Here is a 26507-nt window from a genome sequence, read left to right as displayed (position 1 = left end):
AAAGAGAATAAACAATGAGCATTTCTCATTTAAAAACAAACATTTTATAGACTAAATTATGAAAATAATCAGAAGATTACTGGACAGAATTGTTAATTGCAGCCCTACATTTGTTTTTAACCCTATCAAAAAATGTAACTGTGTACAAGTGTGGTATAACATTGGCTGTGCAAGAATGCATCACTCAATTCACTGGGGCACAAAAAAAGAAGAGACAAATTCAAATTCAAATACTATATTGTTTTATTTACCTGAAACCACAACCTCAGTAATGCATGTACAATCATCATTAGTCATCAATAATGATCGTCTTTTTACATATGGTTAATATTGTTCTTCGACCAGGTGTCTCTGAGGGGACGGCATGGGCCCCCTCACGTTAGATCACAGTTTTACAGCAGTTGATAAGGATACATGATAATAACAACAAGAATTATAAGAATGCAGAGGCAATAAGAAGACAGGCGAACGCTGTCGTATTGCAGGATTACCGATGAATCAAAGTGTCAGTCTGTTGTCCTCACTGCGAAGGACAAATTTATCAGAAAGTAAATAGATCAGTGGTTGGCTTACAGTAATTAAAATGGGGGGAAAGTAAAGTTAAAAAAAAAAAAAAACTCAAGTAGAGCACAGTCAAGTTCAGCATGAGTCATTTCTCCATGTCTAATATTGTGCAAATAACCCAAACTGTTACAATAAAAACAGTGATTTCCTAACATCTGCGATATATCCATCTTAATATGTCATTTGAGTATTATACATTAGAATCTATAAATACAAATCGCAAAGCCTACGTACAGCTGAAACGCATGCATGAATGTTTTGTACACTGATGTACAGCTAAGACCATTCAACCCAATGTTTTTAAAGATTCTCTACGTGAGACAAGCTACCATGGAAGGTGGAGACAAGTTCTTCATGCAAGGAGGAACGTCGGGGGTGTTGAGAACTTCCCCGCACACCAAACTGGAGTAGTGTCATATTGATATAGCATCTGCACACAGAGGTATATGTGTGTTGAGTAGTGTGTGTGTGTATGTGTGGTCGTGTATTGTGGAGCATGTGGGCTCAGTGAACTGCACTCCCAGCTCATCCCTCTTTTAAGTATGCCCTAATGTGTTTTGGTCTTATTACTGTGAAAACGTCTGTGTTTGTCTGTGCATGGGTGCGCACGCTGCTGGTCATCATGGTGTCTGAGGTGTGTGTGAAGTCAGAGTGAGTGCACATATGCTGGACGGCGGGAAGACTCCAGCCTCTGAACCCACTCTTGAAATTTTGCCAAGCTTTTACGAGAGCCAGCCTAAAAAAAAAAAAGGAAGAGGAGGAAACTACGTTAGAACAAAGCGCTTTTCAAAATACCACAACTTTATACTTGAAAATTGAACATTTTCTTTCTGCCAGAGTATCAGATACTGGTTTTGTGAATATAAGCAAGTGTTAGAGAGGTGAAAAGAACAGCAGTGACATTCACAATCGTGGCATGTGGTCAACATCAATGCTGAATCCTGATTCCTAAAAGGCTTTTCAATGTAATAGTGGATGGTTGTCAAATCTGGATTCTCTGCTGCCCTCATTTCATTAGATGCTACACAAGTGAACTGGTGTTTAGTGGTGTGTGTGTGTGGAGAAATAAAGCGAATGGATACTCACTCTAGTGACAGGGGAGCCAATGGAAGGCATTGAGGAAGAAAAGCACACAGTTGTTGTAAAGTGAAAGATAAACACACACAGTGCGAGCAAACCCAGGCTTCTACCTAAAAAACATGCTTTGGTGGGGTGGGGGGGATTTTTTTCCATACAAAATAATACGAAAGTGGTCTAAGATAAGTGCAGCTGACTGTATGGGCTCGGATCCAACATGTATATATACACTACTATGAAGTACGGTAAGCCCGGCACAAACTAAGACCTCTAAATATTAAAGCCTGTAAGAGTCAAATATACACTGGATCTGTTTCTCTGTGACATGAATATCTCCTGCTCATCATGTTGTGCCAAGAAACTGAAGCATTCATATGTTTGAAATGAGTTGTATTCAAGTATTATGTGCACATACAAAAAAAAAAACAAACAAAAACACTGGATATGAATTATGCTGATAACCATTGGCCTCAATCGTATTGAATAAAGACAGAAAACACTTTGATTCAAAGGGTTTATGAGTGTATTTTTCTTTGAAGTAAAAAACAACATTTTGGGTTTGCATTTGCAATCCAAGTTCATTTGGAGTACTGTGCAGTATTAGTATTTTTTTCTTATGATTTTAATATTACTGTCCTTTGAATCAAACGCCATGGAGATGGTCATTAACATACATCATCCCCACTCACTTCTGTCTCCAAAGCAAAACACAAATAACGTTAATGAATGTCAAAGATCAATACAAACAAAATATATCCTTAAAAATGGGAGAGGGAAGGAAAATTTTGTTCTGTTTTCTGCACAAGCAAATAGGGGCACACCTCAGATGTTACGCTTCAGCGAGACCGTTAAGGAAGAGAATCTAGAGATGAGGAAAAAAAATACATCTTTTTTTTTTTTATCATATTGAGGTAGCTGTGCTCTGCCCAGTGCAGAAAAACTGGCTTATTTTCAAATCATGATTTAAAAAAAAAAGGAACGTCCATGAAGTTATTTTATACTCTGACATGGAGGGGGACACACACAATTAAATTAGAAATGAGAAACCACACAGAGTTCATGCTTGGTCACAGGACATGCGGCTTTTTGTTTTTCAGGTTATTTTTTTTTTCCCCTCTTTTGTTTAAGCGGCGCATTCAAACGTTCACTCCCGAACCTTTCCCTCCCCCGTCCTCGTCTGCCACGCGGAGCTCGTCCTCTCTGCAAGAGTTCTGAGGTTATACTGAAGACACAATGGTAAACGTTAGAAAGTAAATCAAGGCGGAATGTCTAAGCCACGGTGGTCCAAAAAATTTACAAAGCCTTAAAAAGAAAGAAGAAAAAAAAAAAAGGAAAAAAGAAAAGTTGCATAAAATTCAATCTCTGTACAGATCAATGGATTTCTGTTATCTCGCTTTTCTGCTCTTGAAGAGGGAGGCTAAACAAAACAATTTGCTGTAGTGACATAAGACAAATGATGTTCCCAAAATCATTAAAAATATAAACCTTAAAGGCAATATTGACATTAAGAAAAAAATATGGAAACAGTACATTTTCTTTCAAACCAGCAACAAAGTCCACAGCTACAGGAGTGATGGTCTTCTAACACTCATTCTCAAATCCTATCCCAACTCCAACCAGGTGACTTCTCAATGTTATCTTATATTATTTATTACGTTTCATGTATTATAGTTGGTCCTTCTCATACACACATGGTAGGCACGCACAAGTACACACACTAACTCTACAAACACGCACACACGCTAGCTATGCACATGTAGGAAGGCAGAGAGGGAAGAGGGGGGAGGAGAGAGGGAAGTGATGGTGGGGGGGGGTGGGGGGGGGGGGATGGAAAAGTCGAGGTTGTGCTCAAGTCAGTCAGGACCAGAACATGTCGGCCATGTTAGTGTCGGAACTGTAGATCCAGAGGACCAAGGGGAGGGAAATGGCCACGAAGGGCCAGGAGATGCCCTCCATGCATGCAGGCAGGCAGCAGCCTTTGGAGCTGGCGGGCTTCTCCAGGTCTTTACCCGGCTCCAGGTAGTTCCTGGCGGCAAACTTGAGGAACTCGTCCAGTAGAATGACAGGCAGCGAGATCTTGAGCACCATCAGCCATTGTGTCAGGTTCAGAGGGGTGATCTGGAAGATGATCTGAAAAGGAGCACAAAGCGCTGAAGTCAAACTGCGGTTCAGTCTACACATCGCAGCAGACTGGATCACCATGGGTCTCATATCATGACTGCACTGCTTTCGTTCCGTGTGCTCCCTCATTTCATAGTATCACATTCTACGTGTCAAACTAGAGGAAAGGTTTCTCACTGGAAGAGGCTCCACATAGAGGATGAGGAAGTGGAGGGACATGGAGAGGCAAATGGCTCCCAGCAGCCACACGTTCTCCCATGGAGGCATCCTGAGCAGGGACTGATTCTCTGACACACTGAGCAACGAAGACAAATGGACAGGTTTGTTAAAAAGTCCCTCACTGACCTCAGGGCCAGTACTTGGAAATACTGCAATGTATGATCATTACCCCATATAAACCACAGGGTTTGTGTGTTTGAAAGTGGAGATAAAGACCAGCATGTTGAAGTACAGACATTGAGAAATACTAGTAAAACAACAATTAGCGCTGCAATAAATGCCAGAGGAAAAATCTAAAGATCTGGAGTTTAAAGAATGACTGGGAACACGCCTTGCTCAAACTAACCTGTTCAGGGCATTGCACATCTCAATGGTGACCAGCACAGACAGGGCCATGGTCATCGGGTAAGGGGACTCAAACACCTTACAGTCCATATCCTGGAAGTCTGGATTCTCTGGACTGCACTGCAGGAAGTGGCTCTATAACAATTGGTAGAAAAAACAGATTGGAGCCAACAGCAGATTAAATGAAGTTCGTGTGCTGAAGTGCTTAAATAGCCTGACAGTAGCTGTTTGGCTGTAATTCATACCAGCTGGTAGAAGGTGATCCTTGGACCATCCTCAGCAGCAACAAACCACCAGGCAGCAGCACCAACAGTGGCAGCACCCACATAACCTGGTGATGCAAACCAAAAAGACGTCATTCATGCACGCACACAGTGACACACGTGGCTGCTAACTTAAATCCAAGATGACGGCCAACTGTAATTAGACGCGGGTGTTTTCTGGTGGCATTAAATCGACTTTCACATTGTGCTAACATGGCAGATTTGAGCAAGCCAACTGCTGTCATGTGGTACTGCCAGAACACAAAAGACTTCCTGATGGTTGATCCTTCCCAAAGCTTTTCTTTTACAACACTCGAGTACCGACGATAAATACAAAAAATATCAGCAGGCATAGATCATATTAATTTGCCGTTGGGTTCAGAGTGTCACATGCAGCAACTACTTACATCCAATGGCCAAATATCTGAAGAAGAGCCATCCAGAGATGAGGGGCTCGCGGGCGTTGCGTGGCGGCTTGCTCATGATGTCCAAATCTGGCGGGTTGAAGCCTAAAGCAGTGGCGGGCAAACCATCAGTCACCAGGTTGACCCAGAGCAGCTGGACAGGGATAAGGGCTTCGGGGAACCCCAGAGCTGCAGTCAGGAAGATGCTACGCACAAAAGAAGCACCATTATGATTCTGCGTGTGATGTTACGGTTCCATGTGTGTATGTGGGATTGAGTTGTACGTGGAATAGACTGAGTCTCTGTATAAACCACTCATCCTTACCAGACAACTTCGCCCACGTTTGAAGAGATGAGGTATCTGATGAACTGTTTCATGTTGTTATAAATGGCTCTGCCTTCCTCCACTGCAGCTACAATGGTGGAGAAGTTGTCATCGGCCAGCACCATCTCAGAGGCCGTCTTGGCCACAGCTGTGCCTGAGCCCATGGCAATACCAATTTCAGCCTTCTTTAGAGCAGGAGCGTCGTTTACTCCATCACCAGTCTGCAGGATAACCAAAATGATTTATTTTGTCATGGAGGATGTTTGGTACGGCTGAAGAACATGTTTGCAAAATTTTATCCGGTCTTTTTTCTTACCATGGCTGTGATCTCATCGTAGGACTGCAGATACTCAACAATCTTGGATTTATGTGAAGGCTCAACACGGGCAAAGCAGCGGGCCTTGACCACAGCGTCTCTCTGCGCAGCAGGTGACAGATCATCAAACTCCCGGCCAGTGAACGCCATGCTGGAAACATCATCATCTTCTCCAAAAATGCCAATACGTCTGCAGATGGCCACTGCCGTCCCTGTAATATAATGAAGGCACATTTACTTCTAAATGTTGCAAGCAGTACTAGTAGAGTAGAGTTATATTTGAGCAAGTGAAATTTTCTCTTCTCCACGTACCTTTGTTGTCTCCAGTAATCATAATTACTCGGATGCCTGCGAGACGGCAGAGTCTGATAGAGGCTGCCACCTCTGCCCTGGGAGGATCCAGCATGCCCACACAGCCAACAAACGTCAGATCAGTCTGGATCATCGAAGAAAAAATATATGCAACATTCAGGTTATTTTACTTAGACTCACTTATTACTGTCAGATGCTGACAGCCACCAATGTCACACCTGAAAAGGAAGCTGGACGCCAAAAATGAGACCATGTTAATCTGTCCCAGCTCTCACCTCGTACTCAATAAAGCGGGTGGAGTCCTCCAGCACCAGGTCGTCTTTGCTCATGAGGCTGTCTCGCGTTGCCAGAGCCAGACATCGCAGGGTATCCCTGCCAGTTCCATATTCCCTGATCACAGACATCAGTTTTTCCTTGATGCCAGGGGTCAAGGGCACCTTGCTGCTGCCTACACGGATGTGTGTGCACCTATCAATCACTCCCTCGGGGGCACCCTGTGAGTAGGCACAGAAAGGAGGATGATGAGGATGCAAAGCAAAACACACAGCAGCATCGAAGAGAAACATTTTCAATACAGAAAATGTTTCATTTGGTCACATTTGTAAGAAAGAAGTAATCAAAAAATCCATTATGTTATGTTATGGTATGTTTTAGTATGTCACAGACTTGGTCAATTCAAACCTCACAATACTTCTCAATCTGTCTATTTCTTACCTTTACAAACATCTTGCCTACAGAGGAACGGGCCTTATTTGGAGTGCAGTACACAGACATGGACTTCCTGTCTCTGGAAAATTCCAAGGTAAACTCCTTTTTCATCAGCTGCTTGATCACCTAAAGATATGTTAAAACACAAAAGCAATTGCCTTCAACAGTTTGTTGTCTACTGATTTAATTAAGTATATAAAAATGCTAAAACACAACTTTGATTGCAAGGAAATGACTTTGAAGAACTGAAGTTTACATACAGAATTACAGGCGTTGGCTCTCTCGATCTTGGAAAGGCCTTTAACATCCGTATCAAACACATTCATCTTCTCCACCAGGCATGTGAGAGCCGTCTCTGTGGCCTCACCCACCTTCTCATATACACCTTTGGTCTGGACACACATACAGACACAAATGAAAAAGCTTTTGGGCAGATCGTCATCAGAAAATGTCAAAATAAACATGTAAGGCATTGTCAACTAAGCCACATTTGGTCTCAAGGATTATTGACCAGCTACCAAGCAAAAAATATTCACTACCAACCTCATTATAATCCAATGAGGAATCATTACAGAGAGCACAGATAGAGGCCAGCTCCACCAATGCATCATACTGGGAGCATTTGACTGGTTTGCTATCATGGAACCTAAATAAGACACAGACAAAGACAGAATGCAATGAGTAAGCTGATTGCATTTAATAAAAAAACAAGGTAAGAAAGGGGTTTGTATTTGTAACATGTTGAGACCCACATGGTGCAAATCAATAATTAGAGCACTGAACAACACAAATAATTTTTCACACAAGCTTAGAGGAAACCCTTCCAAGTGGTGTGGACTGGATTTATTTATTATAGATACACTGTTTTTATCTTATACTCACACTTCTCCATCTGGGGCATATGTGGAGCCAGTCACAGTGAATTCCTTTAAGGAACAGTGATCACCCTCTGCCCGATCAATGATGAACATCTACAAATAACAAACATTGTCAGGGCAAACCATTAGTACTTAATGTTCAGACAAAACATCTGAGTTTCAACCATATTTTTGTGCCACATTTCAAGTGCTGCATCCATTCCATTATCTCTTTAGGTCTGAAAACCTAGCAGGAAAGGCAGACACTGCATCCAGCAGGGGGCAGCAGACTACCATGCACAGGAAAGACACCTTGAGTCCACTTGAACAGAGAACAGAGAATAATAATAAAATGCTGAGCCAAAGCAGACACTGGTCACTAAAAGTCATTTTACAGCAAGAAAGACACAGAATGAATACACTGTATAAAAGTGAATCACAATAAGGCAGAAACAGTCGGATCTTGAGTACCTTTGAGTAAGGAGACGGGCTACTGTGTCTGGCTTATTGAGCATCCTCGAATTAATTCCAAGCATTTTCAGTTGAAAGAAGAGGGCGGGGGTTTTATCAGCCACAAAAATAGCTGTATTATATTAAAATTTTGTTCCATATCCATACATAAAAGATAGAAATTTTGATACCAGCAACCAACACCAAATAAGAGAAAACAGCAAGGAGGTAAGAACACAGAGGTTTTGAGCCTGAGGACACTAGAACTGCTACCATGGCTGTCAAAGGTTTGCAAACACATTCTTACATCAAAAGCAATGCATTTGCTCAAAACTGAGAGGGGCAGGACACACATATATACAAGGATGAAAATAGAAATATCTGAACAAAACGATGAACTGGCAATATGGCTGCACTCCCCTCAGGCACCCATAAGACTACAAAAAGCAGTGATGTCAGTGGCGGTCTGACCCAAAACACAAGAGCAAGTCAGGAACTGAAAAGAAATTGGTGGTTTGGGTGTTGCTGATGCAACATCATAAGCGTCTCTATCAAACAGCCAAGAATAGCTTCCTGTGGTTATCAAAATGAGGCCCTCCAAAATTGTTTAACAGAATTCTGACTTTGAAATTGTACGGGATGAGCAAGGCGAGAAGAGATACAGGAGAGAGAGAGAGAATCTGTCAACGCAAGGTCAGTTATGCAACTCTACTGCTGATTCTGCTGCAAGTGACTAACTACTGCATACTGATCAGCATGCTGCCTGAACAAGAAGGGGGAGGAGAGCGGAATGAGGAGGGAAGAAAGGAGAGACACAGAAGACCAACAAGATAAAGGGCTGAGGAGAAAGATGGAGCGACACAGCAGGGAGGAGAAATATGATGTAAAAAATGAATGGCAATAGGAAGAAATGAGCTGGAAAGAGGAAATCATCAAATATTGTTGGCCAAAATAGACAATAAATAGTAAATAGATAATAGCTCATATACCCTGAAGTTATTAATGCTCATAAAGGGATAGGAAAATATAAATACAACATGTACATAGGCACAGATTAAATAAGATTCAAAAGTACAACTAAATCCATCATTATCCGCTATGAGCCATTCAGTGTCAGTGGTGCTCAGTGCTCAGTAAATCCCTACCGTCAGCAAAGGGCTGTCAGGGTGGCTTTATTGCTCAGTAAAAAGTTTACACTTGAAAGTTCTCAGATGTCACAAAAGTAGCCAGCTCTTGCTTTTTTCCATGTATGGAAGCTGTTTCAGAATTCTATTTATTTTTGGACTTCGCTCCCATTTTTCTTCTAGTGTGAAATGACCACTTCCCTGTGCACTGCAGACCCTTGTCACCGCTAACTGTGCCATTGCCCTTAGGAGGATGTACACAGCCACAAACTGCGATCACACCAGTTGTGGTGCTGACATCATGTGTGCGCCACACACACATTCACAGAACAACTTGGCTACTAATTGTTGGGTTCATGACAATTTCTGGTGTGTCCTGGTCCCAGATTTATGAATAAATATGTGAAATTCACAAAACAATCCATTATCAATTATGTGTGGATAACAGAGGTTTCAGGTTTCTTCTCTGCCACCGTTCACTCGTCTCTTACCCTGCACACAGACATCTGATTGGTGGTCAGCGTGCCAGTCTTGTCAGAGCAGATGACAGACGTACAGCCAAGGGTCTCCACAGAGGGCAAACTGCGGACAATGGCATTCTTCTTGGCCATGCGGCGTGTGCCTAGAGCCAGGCAAGTAGTGATGACAGCAGGGAGACCTGGAGAGAAACAGCAACAGAACCACAGAGGAGAAGAGAAGGGATTAGACATACAGGAGAGGAGATAACCGCTAACAGGTCGAAATGGAGACAGCCATTCATATTCATTTATTTACTCAAGTGATGCCCGCACAATCCTTTGTCTCTGTATCAAGAAGCATGAAAGGAAGAAACATAAAAAAAGGCCAAAAAGTAGGATTTTCCAACCAGCATGTCAAGGTCATGGTACTTGTGTGCACTTCTCCATCTTACCCTCAGGGATAGCAGCAACTGCCAGAGCCACAGCAATCTTGAAGTAGTAGACAGCTCCTCGGATCCAGGAGCCTCCATGGACCGGATCGTTGAAATGTCCAATATTGATGATCCACACAGCAATGCAGATCAGTGAAATAACCTTGAATTAAACGACATTCATTTAAATCTAAAGATCATACTAAGAGCAATCAGTTAATCATAACAAACAGAAATAGCTGAGGCTGTTTTCACAAACATTTTAAGTACAAAAAGGGCAAAAAAAAAAAAAAAAGGATAGTGTGAAAGAATAATGTTACTTAACAAATTACCTTGGATAGCTGCTGTCCAAACTCATCCAGTTTCTGCTGCAGTGGTGTGCGCTCCTGCTCTGTTGATGCCATCTCATCTCTGATTTTACCAATCTCTGTGTTGCCACCTGTGGCCACCACCACACCAACAGCTTTACCAGCTGCAATGTTGGTGCCCTGTGGTGAAGGAGTAGTGAAATTCAGACAGTGGAAAACAAAACATATTGCACACTAAGCTTCTGGTCAAAGGCTCAAAACTATTTCAACAACTATTGTGAGACATGTGTCTCAAAGACACAGAAAGGAGATTCAAATAGCAACAAGTGTCAACAAAAATTTGAAAGGACTCTTACGTTGTTCAGACTAGCACTTTTACTACATGTCTTCTTGCATATGTGAGACAGACAAAGTGAACGTAAATAGATCATAAATGGATACATAAATGGATGTGATAATGGATGGTGAGATAGAAAACAAAGACAAGGAGGAGGCGGATGACAGCAGAACACTGTTGCCTTTATAGGTGTAGGCAGAAGGGGGGAAAAAAAGTATAAAATAACACTGAATAGACTAAAAGGTCTTGTGAGTCACTCACAGAAAAGAGCATGTTCTTCTTGTCCTGGTTGACAGCACGCGGGTCAGGCACCGGATCAGTGTGTTTGATCACAGACACAGACTCTCCTGCAGGAAGAGGAAACAAAAGATATGAAAAAGGGAAGCAGTGAGAGAGTTTCTAGATGAGAGAGTAAAGTTTTAGTTGCAATGCTTGGTTGACACTTTGGGCAGATGTGTGGAAAAAGATTTGCAGCTGACTGAGCAGGCCTGACAATTACCAAATACTGCACTGCCGCTGCCTTTCAAACTCCATATTTGATGTGTGCTTGCACAGTGTGTGTCTGTGCGTGTAATCAACTGTGCAAGGTCTGCACAGTTCTGAGTAAGGCAGGGAGCATTTGACAAGCGGTATGGCCATGAATGGGGAAGGGAAGGGAGGAGAAAAATAGCTGAAACACTAAAATATCCCATGGAATTTGCTACCAATTAAGGCAGTAGAGCAAGACAAGAGACTTAAGGACTTAATTCACATAAACCTTGTCTCTCGTGCATTTATACATCCTTCAATATACTCCCCTTCCAATCTTTTCCATCTACATCACTTCCAATTACCCATCCACGGACTCATCCATTTACTTACATCACTCACTTCTCTTTGTTTTGGTATTGACTGAGCAGCCATGACAACAGGGTGTAATGAGGGCATGTGCGTCAAAAGGAGGAGGAAATTGCTTATTCTTGCTCTGTGTCTGGGTTGATCAAAGGATTTGAGGTGCAATATGAGAAACATATGAAATGTAGGATAAGCAAGCGTAATGGGTGAAGACACGGGGAGACACACATGAATCTACAGAAGCTGACACAGACAAAAAGTGGTTAAACAATTTAGAAATGGCTTTACCTGTAAGAATTGATTGGTCTACCCTCAGAGTGGTTGACTTGATAGAAGACAGCCGAATGTCTGCAGGCACTTTATCGCCAACTGTGGACAGAAACAACACAACACAGGAGACAGTTAAGTACCTCTAAAAGCAGCTGTAAATGGCAATGACTACAGGAGGATGGATACTTTGTACAAAAGAAGCAATAATAGAAGATGAGTGGTGTTCAGATTTGATTAAATACTGTAACAAGCCTTATAAATCCCTTTAAGACACCTCTAAAATTACAGCATTTTATCATGAAAAGAGAAAATATTTTAAGAAAAATAAACAAACAAAAATGACCACACACAGACACTTAAGCTGTGGAAATAAAATCAGCTGCCATGTTATCCCAACTCATGCTCCTTGGGAGTAATAAAATAATCAAACTCAAGTTATTTGAGAGGCTGAGGGGAAAGTCATGCATTCAAATATTATTAATGTTCCACTCATCTCTCGCACAGGACGCAAATAGATTGCTGCTCATTCTTTCCACTAACACATGGCTTTAGCAACCCCCAGTAAAACTAATGTAAAATGTAAATATATACACCAAATTCCAAACAAGTGTTTCCTCTGCAGAAAGCAGATAAGTACCATTAAAGCCAATGATATTTATTAGCTTTGCTCAAAAAGCGAAAATCAAACAGTTTGACTCCTTTGTATTATTTCACGTTGTTTGGTTCTGATCAGGGAAGACAAAAAGTGCTGAAAACGAAGCTTTCAGCAGTATGGTTTGACCTTGTTCTGCATTCAGGCTCACATTTGCGTTTTCTTTTAGTTTACAAAACACGTCTGGATGGGCCTAGAAATACAAATATACATTATCCCTTAAAAGGTCAGATCCATGATGAATCTGTAAGGTACATTATAGTCTTTTAACTATTAGGTTCCCTGTATAACGCTGTACTATTACAGAAAGACTATGGGCCAACTAAGGGTCACCATAACAGGCAAAATTGACCGCTGACATTTTAATGAAATTCTAAAGCACAATGTGCTGTTGCACCAAAGTGAAAAATTACTTTGCGCTTACAGTCAGAAACCGCAAAACTTGAAGGGGTGAAGGTAAAAGCAATACAAAGGAATGACCCAGAGGCTCTTAAGAGATCCCTCTGTGGACAGTGGAGAGTGGTGACAGACATGTAAACCAACCCTTGGGCCTCTGCAGTGCCCTTTTGAGAGAAGGGGGGGGGGGGGGGGTGGAGGAGAGGAGAGAATGGGAAGAAGGATTAGATGAGTCCTGCAAAACACACGTCCAAAAATGGGAAAACTATTTTGATCAGTTGCAAACGTGCTGCTGCATTTGGGGGAGGGGGAATGATAAAAACTTGCGTTTCAAGCAGGGAGAACCCGTTCTTCGTCACAGGAGTTGAAATAGAAACAGTGTGAAACAGTGTGTCCTTGCATATAGAGCCTGCTCACACATTCCCACCATTCTTTGAGGGTGGTTTGAAATTTAGGCCACGAACAGAGAGACTGAAGTGAAGAAAGTCTACTCTAAGTAACCAATAAAATGCATCACTGCATTGTTACACATCTTGCTTACACCACACCATTAATCCAAAAATCAGTGTAACCACTGTAAATGCACTGTAACATGTGGTAATGCTGCTGGACTGTACCGGCTGCACTACCAAATTTGGTCCTCAACTTGACTAGAGGCCGTCAAAACCACTTCATCATCACCTGCCTCTAAATTAGATCCCTCTTAACTGACAGGAGACAGTAAAGGAGATGAACAAGCATAGCATGAAGGAGGACACAAGGGGGATGAGGAACTGCAGTAACTGGAAATATTCAAGACTCAAAGCCCTGTGGGAAGTCACTAATTAGAAAATCTCCTTCCTTCAAGTAATAGTGAAACACCCTGCTCTTTACGATATACCATGTTATACTGGGAATAATGTCACAGTAAGTAGAATAGCCCACTTTCACAGGCAATGACTGGGTTTACATGCATAAAATATTGCATTTTTTGCCCTTATTCTGAAAAAAGACAATATTCCTATTACAAGTCATTTGGCACAGAGTGAGTACAGTTTTCTAAAGCAATTTGCTGCAGTAACCCAAACTTTGCAGTTGTTTCAATTTAAGAGTGAAGTTATCTTTCCTTTCATCTCATCACATGCTCTTTTATTCTGGGAAAGAGTAGACGGCCTCTGGGATGGGGACCTTTCTTTCTCCCATGTGAACAAAGGATTTTATCTGCTCCCTAGAGTAAGGGACAAATGTCAGTCTGCATACACTTGAGTGATAACACCCCATCAGTCCCAAGTTGTTTTCATACCCTATCCAGGGTCTGTATCCCCTCCTTCCCTCCTTTATACTAACCATGGTTGACACCCCTATCCCATGGGACTGATAGTCTCAGCCTCAACTCTTCTGAATTAGAGCTATCGTGCCGCAGTGATCCCTCTACCAATGCCCTGGAACGGCGGCCCACCTCCCCTGTATTCAGTGTACCACTATAATGTCAGTAAAGACTTGTTTCATTAATAAGCCTGTTTGAAAACTTGCCCTCCTTGGTGTTACACTAACTGGCTAGCCTAGCAATCTTGTCCTGTGTCACTTATACGCACGCACATACAAAACGTTGTTTCAGCGTGTTCTTATAACACTAATGGTGATTGCAACCGCTGATGCTTAGTAGGTTATTCACCCAGTGAGGATGCAAATCTGATTTTACAGCCCTTAAATGATTTTAGTTAATGCTGGCTATCAGTAACAACCACTATGGGAAGACTCCTTTCACATGAAGTCTTTCATTAGCAGCCAACCGAGGAGAAACACTGTGCAAATTACACAGTACCCAATAGTTGCATTATGAGGGGTCTAGAGAAACTTTAAAGGCCTTGACGGGGTTGTGTATGTTCTCTCCCAGTGACTGGGGCTCCCTGATATGCTAGCACGTAGGCTTGCAGGGTCCTGGGACCCTTATGAGGTCCTCCGGCCCTCAAGGGACTCTTCCACTCCTCTTATGAATGGGGAAAAAAAAAAAAAAAAAAAATCACATGACCAAACTTTAACCTACACAAACACGCATGACACTGTGCATTCCATATAATTTCTGTGTGTTCCTATCATAGAGCAATACCTCAAACATGTAAGCGGCATAGGAAAAGAACCAAGAACGTGGATAAGTGGAACAAACAGTCAGCCGTGGACAAGCAGAAACAAATAGCTCAGGTGATGATAATAGACAGACTTTTCTGTACTTTTAAACACAAGAGGCAATTTGGCCATGTGGTTATCTGGAGCAGATATTATGTATCATCCTGAATCTGTAACATTTCTAAAACTGTCTTGCTGTCTGCTCCCTCCCAGGGCAGGACAATGTTAATGGTGAATACTGTCCTCACACTGTGGTTACGACAAAACCACAAGCCAGGAAGAACAGGGCTCATCAGTCTCATATATAATACACATCTGAATTATATACAGCTAGCAAGAAGTAATCAGGGGAGAGAAACAAAGTGGAAAAGAGAGGACATTGTATTCCTTATGCACAGGACATTGTGCCTGCAATGGTCAAAGCCTCACTTTGGCAAGTAAAAACCTCTTGTCCAATTCAGAATAGTAAGATAAAACAAAAAAGACCAAAGAAGCAAAGAATTGTCACTGTTGTCTCAGCAGAGTGTTGGCACCAAATAAAGCCTAGACTCACTTAGGGTTTTTAATGAAAGCTTAAAATACTTCGGAGACCAAACAGTGCATGAATGGCTCATTTGAGGCACAGTGAGTCAGGATGTCGGCAAAACAAGCAACAAACTGAAGGCATAACTGAAGATAATCAGGTAATCAAGCTAAGAATCCTCCTTGTAAAATGAGGTGATGTGGAAAACATGGGAAAATCATAAACTGACAAATAAAATTTTTGGCTTTTGCAACCACCTTTAGAGCACAAAGAGGCTGACTCTAACCATGATATCCTACTGTCATACAACTTACCATGGTCCTGCATGTCTAGTTATGTAAAGCAATCCTTTCTAACATTAAATGCTCAGAAATGTTTGTAGTGAATAAAATCTGAAAATATGAACACAATGTTGAAGGAGAGCATACTTTAAATAACAAAATGATAACGTATACTGAGGAAGGGGGTGTTGAAATAAGCTTATTATACACAGACACATAATCATAAAAGTTCACACACTCAGCACACAGAGATCCGCTAACCACTTAACAATAATTGCTCTGATGGAGCATCTGAGCTTGTGTGGGAAAATTACCACAGCTCCAGGTCTGAAAGTACTTGAGGGATAAAGAATATATGCCTGGTCTGAAAAGACACTTCGCAGCCTGGCATTATACATCATCAACCCTCATGCTGTGTCGCTGGTTGAGTAGTTGGTGCCACTTCCGCTGTTAATACAAACACAGACACATATAGCTTTTTGGCTAAATAACATAACTTTGGCAGCTTTTCGAGATAGTGCTCATTTCTCTTCGTGACATATCCATACTGTGCAACACAAACCTGCTAATAAACACGATTCTTATTACTTATGTGACCTAAGAGGTGCTGCCTTGCTGTCAGCTTGCTCTCATAGACTGTAAATCACATGGCATTAACTGTGTATAACATAAACCATGCACAACGCCTGGTTTGATTCAGCTTCTGTTCCACTGAACATTAAAGTCGGCAAGTTTAATGATCTGTATGGCTCTGTATGACTATGAGTTGCAGTAACCCAAACAACGGTTCTACTTGGATTGGAACACAAGACAATGTCTGAAGTACAGCAGTCTAGGAACAGGATGAGGAGGCTATAGTGGCCACATGAAAAAACTGATTTTATTCTGATTCCAATTGAAATTCTTGTCCAACCTGTTTTTTGAGAACAACTTTCCCAGTCTTTTGCTGCTCCTGTCCCAACTTGTTTCAAATGTGTTGCTGGTATCAAATTCAGAAAACGCACATTTTAACAAAGATCACTGAATCTGAACAACAAACAAATAAAACACCTTATTTTGAGCAGATTAAGACCGTCAAGATTTCTTTTTTTAAATCCCTATTTTGCCAGGCAGAAGTTAACTGTTTAATGCATTACATCCGTTTTCACTTAAGATAAAAGTATTTCTATTGGTTGATTCTCAGGCATGATGATGTATGAGTCAGCACACCAATGATGCAGCAATGTTACACCATGCTGCAGTAAATGCTTTGTCACGTTAGACAGGCGTCCTCCTTTTAATGAGACTGTTTTTATAGGTCATTACATTTTGCCATAACATTAGTGTCCAGCATTTTGTGATGCTTAAATAAAGTTTAGGGCTTGCTCCAAGAACGAGCAGAAAGGCAGTCCAAGCTTCACTTTCAGTAATCAATAGACAGACAATGGTCATATAATTGTATCGCTTATGTTATGGTGACTTTATTCTGTCATTCACGGTCATTTCGCAAGTAAGATGTAATTTCTTGATATTTTAGAAAACGGACATTCCCATAGCTGTGCAGCAGCTGCAGTAAAAAGCGAGTCACCATCAGCCAAACCATGCCATGCCAAACAATTATATAAGGGCTGGTCATGGTTTTGATTCAACTGACACCAAGTATTTAGTGTGCTATTATAAAAGAACTCCATCCAAGATTAACAAATCAATTTGACACTAAAAAAACAAGTTAGCATGAGAATTAACATGATAATTTTAGCTAGTTAGACTGAAATACTTAATTCTTCAAGTACAAATTTGTAATACAGCGTTGATTCTGTAAAGTACCAGAACCTCACTGAGTAAATCCACAGCCTTTTCTTCAGCTTCTGAAAAAAATTCTAGACAGTAAAGAAAACTTATCTGTGTCAATACTCCACCAACCTTTGCTTTAGGACAAAGACAAATCTTTTATGGGAAACTACATAATTAACAGAACCAGAGAAAAAATGAAAGAGGACAACAAAAGAGAGGCAAGAACAAAGATAAAAGATACAAAACAGGCCCAACGAGAAAGAGAAAACAAGAGAAATGAGGAGCAGTGACGCAGAAGGCATAAACATATGTGGCCCTATCCAAGTTGAGGTTAGCCAAGAAAGCAAGACGTTGAGGAACAGATTGGACCTCTGCTCTTTCTGTTGCATAACTGCTTTACTTACTTTGTACTACCATTATTTTAAAATTGTCAGGGGGATTAACAGGATGAGGGATCAGCTGTGTGTGTGTGTGTGTGTGTGTGTGTGTGTGTGTGTGTGTGTGTGTGCGCAAAACTGAAAATGTGTATATCATAAAACTGCTGATGATGTTTACAGAATAGATGACCAATGTTATCTGTACATCTTACAGTTACCAACAACATCTGTGTGTTGATTTACAGCTACCGATTCTATTTTTTGGATAAAAATCACCAGTACCACACATATGCTACACGTTGTTGACTTTACAGATGAAACAAATGGAACATATTTGTTTAATAACTTGAAAAAAACAGTTTTGGGGTTGATTCAAGAACAATATTTGCTGCAAAAGTTTTAATACTAACTAATCAGAAATTTAAAAACTAGTCAGATGGCCCATTCACAAGTAGCTGAACAAGACTGATACTAGGGCTGTCAAAACTGGCCAAACTGCTGCAGCTGGCAGCCATGAAATGGGCTACAATGTCATCCCTCTCAGCATATGCACATGGTCAATGTACATCCACTAAAAGTGTTTCTTTTGTCAATGACAGGCTCAGATTGCTAATGTAAGTGTCTGACAGTATTATGGACAGGATCCCGACAGAGATGGAGCATTTTACTTAAGAGTGAGATCTGTTTTGTTTAACCAGGCACAGTCTGTATATCAGCCACCAGACTCCATTTCCAGAAACAGTAATTTTATCATCGTAAACCTGACCTCATTGAAATGTGACTGAAACAAAACAGAACACAAAACCTTCTTGATTCATCTTTCCGCTCTTCCAACCACCACCAACTCTGGTTTGAAAAAAATTCTAAATTCACTGAACTGGGAAAAGAGCCTGACAGAGGGTGGACATCAGGGAACAGAGAAGCAGCAAAAACAGTGTGTAGAACTGCAATATATTCACATCTGCATCTGCCTTGAGGTGCACTCTCTGCAACTGCTGCAGCAGTGTAGCTTTTTTTCTACAATAAATATTAATTTTAATAATTGAATGTTTTGATTTTTTTAAATTTGAATTTAGAATATTCATTAACAGCCCTAATCAAAACTAATACAGACCACACAATATTTTCTTGTTAGAAAACACTTTGACCCACATGCAGATTATCTGTGTGTTGTGCCTCAATCTTGTTGTTGACCTACCTTTCTTCTGTCATGACGACTTACAAGCAAACAAGAGCGTTCAGAGTATTAGAACACATCCTAAATGCATGCCTAGAGCTTCTATGCTCAGTGTGTTCTTTGCTGCAGTGTTCTCCGCCAGGGGGTGAACAAACAACCAAGACCACCTTGCTTCCACCTGGGTCACTATTCTTTTTTTTGGATGTGACAAAACAATCGCTCATGTTCTTCCACAGCCTCCGTCAAAATTCATATTGCTTTCCCAGTCTTTCCATGAATTTAAGGCCATTTGACTGTCCCCGTGGTCACTCAATGAAGGACCATACAGATGTTTGTACAGGCGTACCAGTTCAGCCAGTCTACCTTCAAACTGGTCCATCTTCAGATGAAAAGCCCTGTGTGCACACAGTGGGTGCTTTGCCTTGACTTGATGTAAGAAGCACAATGGTGTCACACATCCTCCCTGCTAGAGACACTATATTGAGTATAAACAAAGCTTAATATTTGTCATCTTACCTGCCACCTCAACGATGTCTCCAGGTACAATGTCCCTGGCTTTGATTCTCTGGACACTCTTCCTATCCTGGCGGTACACCTTCCCCATCTCTGGCTCGTACTCCTTAAGAGCTTCAATGGCATTTTCTGCATTTCGCTCCTAAACAGCAGAAATCCAGTTACAGCACTGTTATTCAAATTGGACAGAGGACAGTATGATCTTTAAGTGAAGCCAAAAGCAAAGAAAAGAATTATGTAAACACTGGACGTAAAGGGCTTGAAAAAAAACTGAGACAAAGCCTTTGCCTTGGTCACATGGATTTCTTTTCAAATATGAAACAATAAATCTTAGCCAAATTACCCTTCCAGTTGGAGTTTTCTATACCAAAAATGTGTTACAGTTTCACTATGATTACAATGACATTCCCCAAATGTCCCATTCTTGCCTGCTCAGTTCCTTTCTAATCATTCTTCACTTGCACTTTTCTGTTACTGCTGACTTTACCTTGTCTGACTGATTGCTCTCAGACTGGACAGTTTTCGTGGCAGCTAGCATCCTGGCTGGCAGGCAGGCAGCTTTCAACGAGACATGGCAAGACAGGGCACACAACCCCAAGACATTAAGGTCTTTTGTAAGGGATAACAACAGGGACACAAAGCCATTAAAATGGCTGCCAGTAAAGGTGAGGGTTGACAAGGTTAAAGGAAGCTACAAAGGGCATACAAAACACTGACTGCTTTGAATTCAGAGGATAACTATCTTAATTTCATCCATAACATAACAGAAAAAGCAGCAGATTCAGCCTTCTCTACTTCTAAATTGTTCATAGAGGCTTCTTGCATAAACAAACACCAACAACCAGCCATTTAACAACTACCCATTTACACAAGCCTCAACAGAGCCTTCAATGAGCATCTCATTTACAATACAATCCAGCAGAGACCCACCCAACCTACCCAAGTGTCTTCTTTGACCAAGTATACTGTGGTGTGATTTATAATAATGGGGAATGTTCTTCAAATTATTTATCAGACATTTATCTCAGGAGACACTTGCTTAAGCAGAAACACTTTTGATCTATGGCAAGGAAACTAGCCTTAATCAAGACCTGCAACCACTTATCTTCAATACTGACCTCAGGGGAGAAATTATTTCATCTATACATATTAAGCACAGACCATGTTTCAGGAGTTCCCCTACTCATTCCCCAGATATCAATAAATCTGTATGGGACATGTAAGGTCTTAATGTATGTGAGAAACAAGCAAGAATCAAGAGAAAAATCTTAGGGATGTAAATTTCAACTGTCTGTTATTCTTACATAAACTTCTAACCCAACAAAGGAGACAAACAGGGTTACTTGGAACAACAGAAAACGTCTAAATACCAGCTAATAATAATAATAATGTCATTGAATAATTTGATTAATTAGCTTGACAGATGTGTTGCTGAATGACACTGTTGGGATGCTCCACGTGGGATATCTCATGTCAATTAAATCTTCCCTGAGCTGTTTTGTTTTTTCGGTGCATTAATCTAACACTATTAGCCTATCTATTATTACTGACTCCAGGGTAACATGCTGTTTTCTGGGCCATTCCCAATTTGATCAGAAACGGTGCCAGTGAAAAAAAAAAAAAAGATAATTAGTTTTCTGTGTGTCCAGATGAGTGCCTCCATCCATTGTTGCTGCAATCGCTCTTTGCCTATAATTAAGGTGTATGTTGACAAATCAATACTTTTTCTCAACGGCACCAACACTGTAAATCCTGGGGGAATGCCAAGACTCAGCAGGCATATATAAACAAAGAGGTGTAAAAATGCCCCCTGACAGGCCCCATTCAAAAGAACTGCTTTTGATTTCTCGTTTTAGTCTTGAAAACTAAATGCTGTCCTGCTCAGTCAAAGGGTAAGAGCTAGGGCTTCCCAAAAAGGGTAAGTTAATGAATGAGGACCAGAACACTCACCAATAGCCGTTTTCCATACACTCATGCTGGCTTGGTTTGACTCTGTTTGACTCAGTGGGTCAGCCCAAGGAGAAAAGGACTTGTAAGTCCATTTCAACAGGGCTACCTGCTTACAGGTGTGTCTTTCACTGATGACATGCTTGACTTGAGTGATCAAGATTAAAAGCAGTGCCCTCTTTAGCGCCTTTCACTACTGCACTGTGCAAGGGTTGACAGTAGCCAACTATTTATCATCATGGATTTTCGGGCTGTTGTCCCGATTTTTCTTGGCATTTACCACTTATTGCTTGAAACACAAACAGAATAATTGAAACTGATGAAGTATCTGCTAAGTCTGGCAATAGCAGCGGAGGCTATTTAAACACATCGTTGAATCACCCTTGAAGCCCATCTGATGTCACTGCAACTTGGTTGGAGGCAGTCAGGCATGCTTTGACCAAACTCTAGAGATGGCCCATCTCAGTCGCCACATAACAGAACTTGGTGCATTTATACTGGTAATGAAAATGCACATCAGCATGGTGTGGATTGACTTGGCTTGGCCAAAAGTGCCAATGAAAAACAGATGAGGAGGAAGTGGAGCAGGCTAGGTTTCCTGTGTGACTGGGACAAGAAGAAGTGCATGAGATTGGTGTGTTTTTACCCAGAGGGTCCAATAGGACGTGTGCTGTACCTTGGCCTGAATGGGAAATGTTATATTTTGAATTTCTGTCTTTAGCCATAAAATTTTTAGTATAAAACTTTTCCATTCCTTGTGACTCCTATTCAGTTTGAACACTCCCAACATACATTTGGTGACAGCTATCAAAGTGGATAAAAACTCTGCAGAGATGCACATTTTCTTTCTGTGACATCATGTTTTTTTTTTTTTTTTTTTTTTTTTAGTAAAACATCAATTTTTACAGCTGAGTCCCCACTTTTTTTTGCTCCGGGTACAGAGCTATTATCATAACATAATAAGTTTGCTATTAGGAACAGCTGGCAGGGCAGGGTCAGGTTGCAAAATTCCACTGCTCCTCATGTTTTCAGCATTAAAGTGACAGACACCATCTCCCATCACTCCTGTTTAGGACATTTGGACCAAACCTCATAATAAAAGTTATTTCCCAAGTAATGCTCACCCAACTATCCACTGTTAGGCTAAAATTTTAAATTGGCAAAAGGAAGCCATTGCCACTCAAGGCAACTATTCATCAGTTTTTATAACAGTATATAAACATAAGTTTTTAATAACCCTAACTAAGGTTGATTTGTAAAGGTATTGTGTTTACCTGCCAGACTCCTACAATGGCATTTGCTATGAGAATAAGTAGGATAACAAAAGGCTCCACAAAGGCTGTAACGGTTTCTTCCCCCTCTTCAAACCAGGCCAGCACCTACATATAAAAAAAGAAAAAGACATTAGCAATAATTACATACACTACAAACAACAATTTCAACAACAATTTCAGACAACAATGTCTTTTCTACGCACCTTGCTGGTACGAATAGTTGTGCCAGCACCACTTTGACTTTTACACATTTGGCACAATGATTTTAACTTTTAAGTATCTAACAACCATTTCAGAATTGATAATACATATAAAGCCAGCTTCTGCCAATATAGCAGAAACTAGGCCAAGTGTGTTATAAAGTTATGTTAGACAGATTGAGAGCGTAGTAACCACTTTCTCCTCTTTTAGAATCTGTGCCAGGACAGAAGTGTGTCAAATGAAATGTCAACAACTCTGTATCTTCTACTCCAACCTGTTTAAGCATGGCCAATCAAATGTGTGGTTCAATTCTAAATGTCTATCAATGCCATACCCTTCAGTTCCTGAGCAACTAATATAAAGTCTAACAGTGTTTGTATATAACTTTGTGGTCTCAGTATTTTCATGTGAAAAAAAAAAGTAAATGTGTCTGCATGTGCTTGTGTGATTGAGAACAAGCTGTGTACTACAGTCTGTGATTTATAAGCTTTGTAACCATAGCTGGCTGTCATCGCCTGCCTCGGTGACGGATGATATTCTCAGGCAGTCGGCCAACAGCCAATCCTCAGACTCAGGGCCTCAGGATCAGAACCTAACACTGTGTCACATAATCCACACTGGGGATTGCCACTCACTGGTGACAAGAACACAAGCATCCACGAGTTATGTCTGTGCATGTATGGAACTGTCACACTGTATTCATATGACGAACACTGGACATCAAAGTAACGTTCAAGTCATTGCTACAGTGTGATGGCTTGTTAACACCAGGAAATTCAATCATCAGAGAGACATGTGGACTTCTCAGGTGTCCGTCACTTTCACTCTTGAACAGCCAACCACAAAGCACACAGCTCATTCCAACAACTTGCCACATAATCATCAAGTGACATAACTATCTGTTCCCATATTAACAATGTGTCACTGTTTCTTTTACACGCTGGTCATCTTCACGGTTGATGTGTTGACATAATCTCTCTGAAACACAGGCTCTAGGAGGCTGCAATGACTTGAGATTTGCTTCAAGAGTAAAAGCATGTATGCACTGACAAATACGTGAAGACAGAATCATGAAAAAAAGGTAATCTGGGTTGTGTTACCCGACAGATTCTGGGCGGCTTTCTCAGCCACTTTGAGCAGCGTTCTTGCTAAGTTGTGATCTGCACTGAATCAATCAGAAAGAGGACTACATACACTTTGTCTGATGACAGAACTGTGCTGAGAAAATACAAAACCCACTAAACTCATCACTGAAAGGGTGAGAAGAAAGATAGTGGTGGAGATGAACAGAGACAATGTTCAACTGGCAGAAAGTTATGTTTTACTGTTTCATCTTCCCCATATTCACTCTTGGAGGAAATGAAACAGGCTCTTGTGTTAAAGACCTCACTACTCAAAAACTAAAACACTCAATCTTAGCTCAATATGTTTAGTGTTGAACGCGCCCCCTTACGGGTGACACAACCTACTCAGAGTCTTTTACTACTACCAATCTTGATAACACAGTAAAGGAGATATAGCACTTCCCTGTACATGAATGTGCAAGTCAAGTACGAGTAGCTCTATCTGGTCCATACTGGTTGAACGAACACTAAACAAATCACCTGTACAGATAACAAAAGACAAGTTATACTTACAAAGGATATGCAGGCAGCAAGTAAAAGGATCCTCACAAGCAAATCTTCGAACTGTTCAACCACTAGTTCCCAAAGGGATTTACCTGGAAAACAAGAGTTGCATTAATAAAATTATGCCACTATTTCCATTCCATTGAAAAGTTCGGAATGAGAGAATCTAAAAATAAACAGGTGACTCCTTGTATTTTGGTCCACTCACCCTCCTCAGCTGGCAATTCTGCAGGTCATCACAGTCAGACGGCAGACAAAAGAGAGGCAGACGAGCAGTTAGCTGAATGTCAGTACTTCATATACAATATTAGCATACTGCTGTAGAAGTAGTGTTGCAAAATTACACAAATACACAATCTATCAGCTGTAGCTTACAAAGTGAGTCACAGAAGTGATGCTTGGCAGTATTTCAACATAGATCGTGACGTCAACAACCTTTCTGTACGTTCGGCATGTCGCCCGTTACAAACCAGGAGCCATGGGCCATACATGACACGAGAGAGTATGGCTACATGTTTTTGAACAAACCTATTTTAACCAGTTCCTTACCGTTTGGTCCATATCGTTCCCGTTGTTTCTTCACTTGCTCTAGACTCAGACCCGTGCTTTCATTCACGTTAAAAAAGCTGTAAACTTCTTCAACCGTCTTTGTGTGTGCGTTGTCCATGGTGGACGGCCACTTGAGGACACCGCTTGTTTCGCCCTGTTGGTCCCAACCTCAACCTGTCACGGTTCTCTCCTCCTTTGATGTCACCCGGTATTTAAAACAAAAATACCTGTAAATACTAGAGCTGGACCCCACGGTGTTGACTGTTACCGGTTGTTAGCTAATGACAATGGACAACACGGCGTGCAGGTGCCTGAAGAGAGTGAACGAGTTAGCGGCTCCTGTGCTAGCGGAGAGCTAACAGGCTATAGCTAGCTTAACTGTTGGGCTCCTTTGGCTCCGCTTGAATTCGCCGGCTGTGGTCCGCTAGCTTTCCTGAGAGACCTTAGACGAAATATTCATATCAACATCGCAGTCCCAATTGGATATTTTAAGACCTTCCTCTTTTGTAAAACAGCGAATTCCAGAATAAATCTGTCCAAATAGATGATTTAAACATGTGGCTAAGTTGCAGCTCTGCTCCCTTCGTCCGCTCTGCCTGTGTGTTGCGGAATCACTAGCGTCCTCATCGGCACCAATCGCGTTCGTTCGCTGCAGCTCTCGCGTGCGTCGAATGCGGTGTTCGGTGTCCGCATGTGGAATCAGCTCATTGGTTGGAGACACCGGAAGTCCTACTCTCTCTCTTTCTTTCTCGACGACGTTGGAGTGTGCGTGTGCGCGCGCGCGAGCGGTGACAAAGCTGTCAAGATAGCCCACATTACGTTTATGTTTTTATATTTTCAATACAATTCCCATAACTTTGGGGATAATACAATAACAGACTTGTCAGAGACAAACATAAAATTATCTTTTCTCCATCCAAGTTTTTCTGCTGTGCTCTTATTAATGTAATAATCTACATAAAACAGGCCTACAAATGCACATTAAGCACTGTATTTCAAGGAAGTGTCAAAGAAGAAAGAATCTTTCCTGTGAAAAATGTACTTGAAGATTTAAACTTGATGGGGATTAACCTAATTTGTGATTTTTGTGGACTGGTCAAGGAAAGGGTCTAGATACGCCTAAAAAAGGCATATCTTATGTGCTCAGTAACAGACCAAAGAATAATCTTAGCTTATTACATTTCACCACAACTCATCACAAATAAGATCAGATTTGCTGATTTTATTGACAAAAACCCGCTGTTCCATTTTAAAATGTCCTCCTCATATAACAGAGCTTCTTATTTCTACACTGTTCCACTGAATAATTTCTACATTGTTCACCACGGTGTAACATTTTGAGTGGCAGTGACAAGTAAATGTGGGTATTTGTGTTAACAAATCCCTG

General features: G+C 41.1%; 1 protein-coding gene across 1 annotated transcript; it reads right to left on the bottom strand.

Annotated features, from left to right (window-relative positions):
• Nucleotides 1–225: 225 nt before the first annotated feature.
• atp2a2b (ATPase sarcoplasmic/endoplasmic reticulum Ca2+ transporting 2b) lies at nucleotides 226–25795 on the bottom strand. Its single transcript, XM_076758429.1, has 24 exons — nucleotides 25121–25795; nucleotides 24780–24797; nucleotides 24581–24663; nucleotides 22743–22847; nucleotides 19525–19663; nucleotides 11742–11822; nucleotides 10881–10966; nucleotides 10307–10462; nucleotides 9996–10137; nucleotides 9577–9743; nucleotides 7537–7625; nucleotides 7198–7300; nucleotides 6915–7046; nucleotides 6661–6780; nucleotides 6222–6440; nucleotides 5947–6070; nucleotides 5635–5846; nucleotides 5319–5539; nucleotides 4997–5199; nucleotides 4572–4657; nucleotides 4328–4461; nucleotides 3940–4057; nucleotides 1651–3771; nucleotides 226–1300 (listed from the first exon to the last, which is right to left on the bottom strand). Exons 1-23 carry the CDS (start codon nucleotides 25236–25238, stop codon nucleotides 3499–3501), a joined length of 3129 nt encoding a protein of 1042 aa, XP_076614544.1. The 5' UTR covers nucleotides 25239–25795; the 3' UTR covers nucleotides 226–1300; nucleotides 1651–3498.
• Between the last annotated feature and the right edge of the window lie 712 nt (nucleotides 25796–26507).

Source organism: Chaetodon auriga, chromosome 19 (genome assembly GCF_051107435.1).
Source record: "Chaetodon auriga isolate fChaAug3 chromosome 19, fChaAug3.hap1, whole genome shotgun sequence".
Taxonomy (NCBI): domain Eukaryota; kingdom Metazoa; phylum Chordata; class Actinopteri; order Chaetodontiformes; family Chaetodontidae; genus Chaetodon; species Chaetodon auriga.
This window is presented reverse-complemented; position numbering and strand designations above follow the sequence as displayed.

Coding starts and splice junctions, on each gene's coding strand:
- atp2a2b (XM_076758429.1), bottom strand. CDS start 25,238: ATGGACAACGCACACACAAAGACGGTTGAAGAAGTTTACAGCTTTTTT. Junction 19,664..22,742: donor CCATTGTAGGAGTCTGGCAG/GTAAACACAATA, acceptor TCTGCTGTTTAG/GAGCGAAATGCAGAAAATGC. Junction 7,301..7,536: donor TATGCCCCAGATGGAGAAGT/GTGAGTATAAGA, acceptor TGTCTTATTTAG/GTTCCATGATAGCAAACCAG.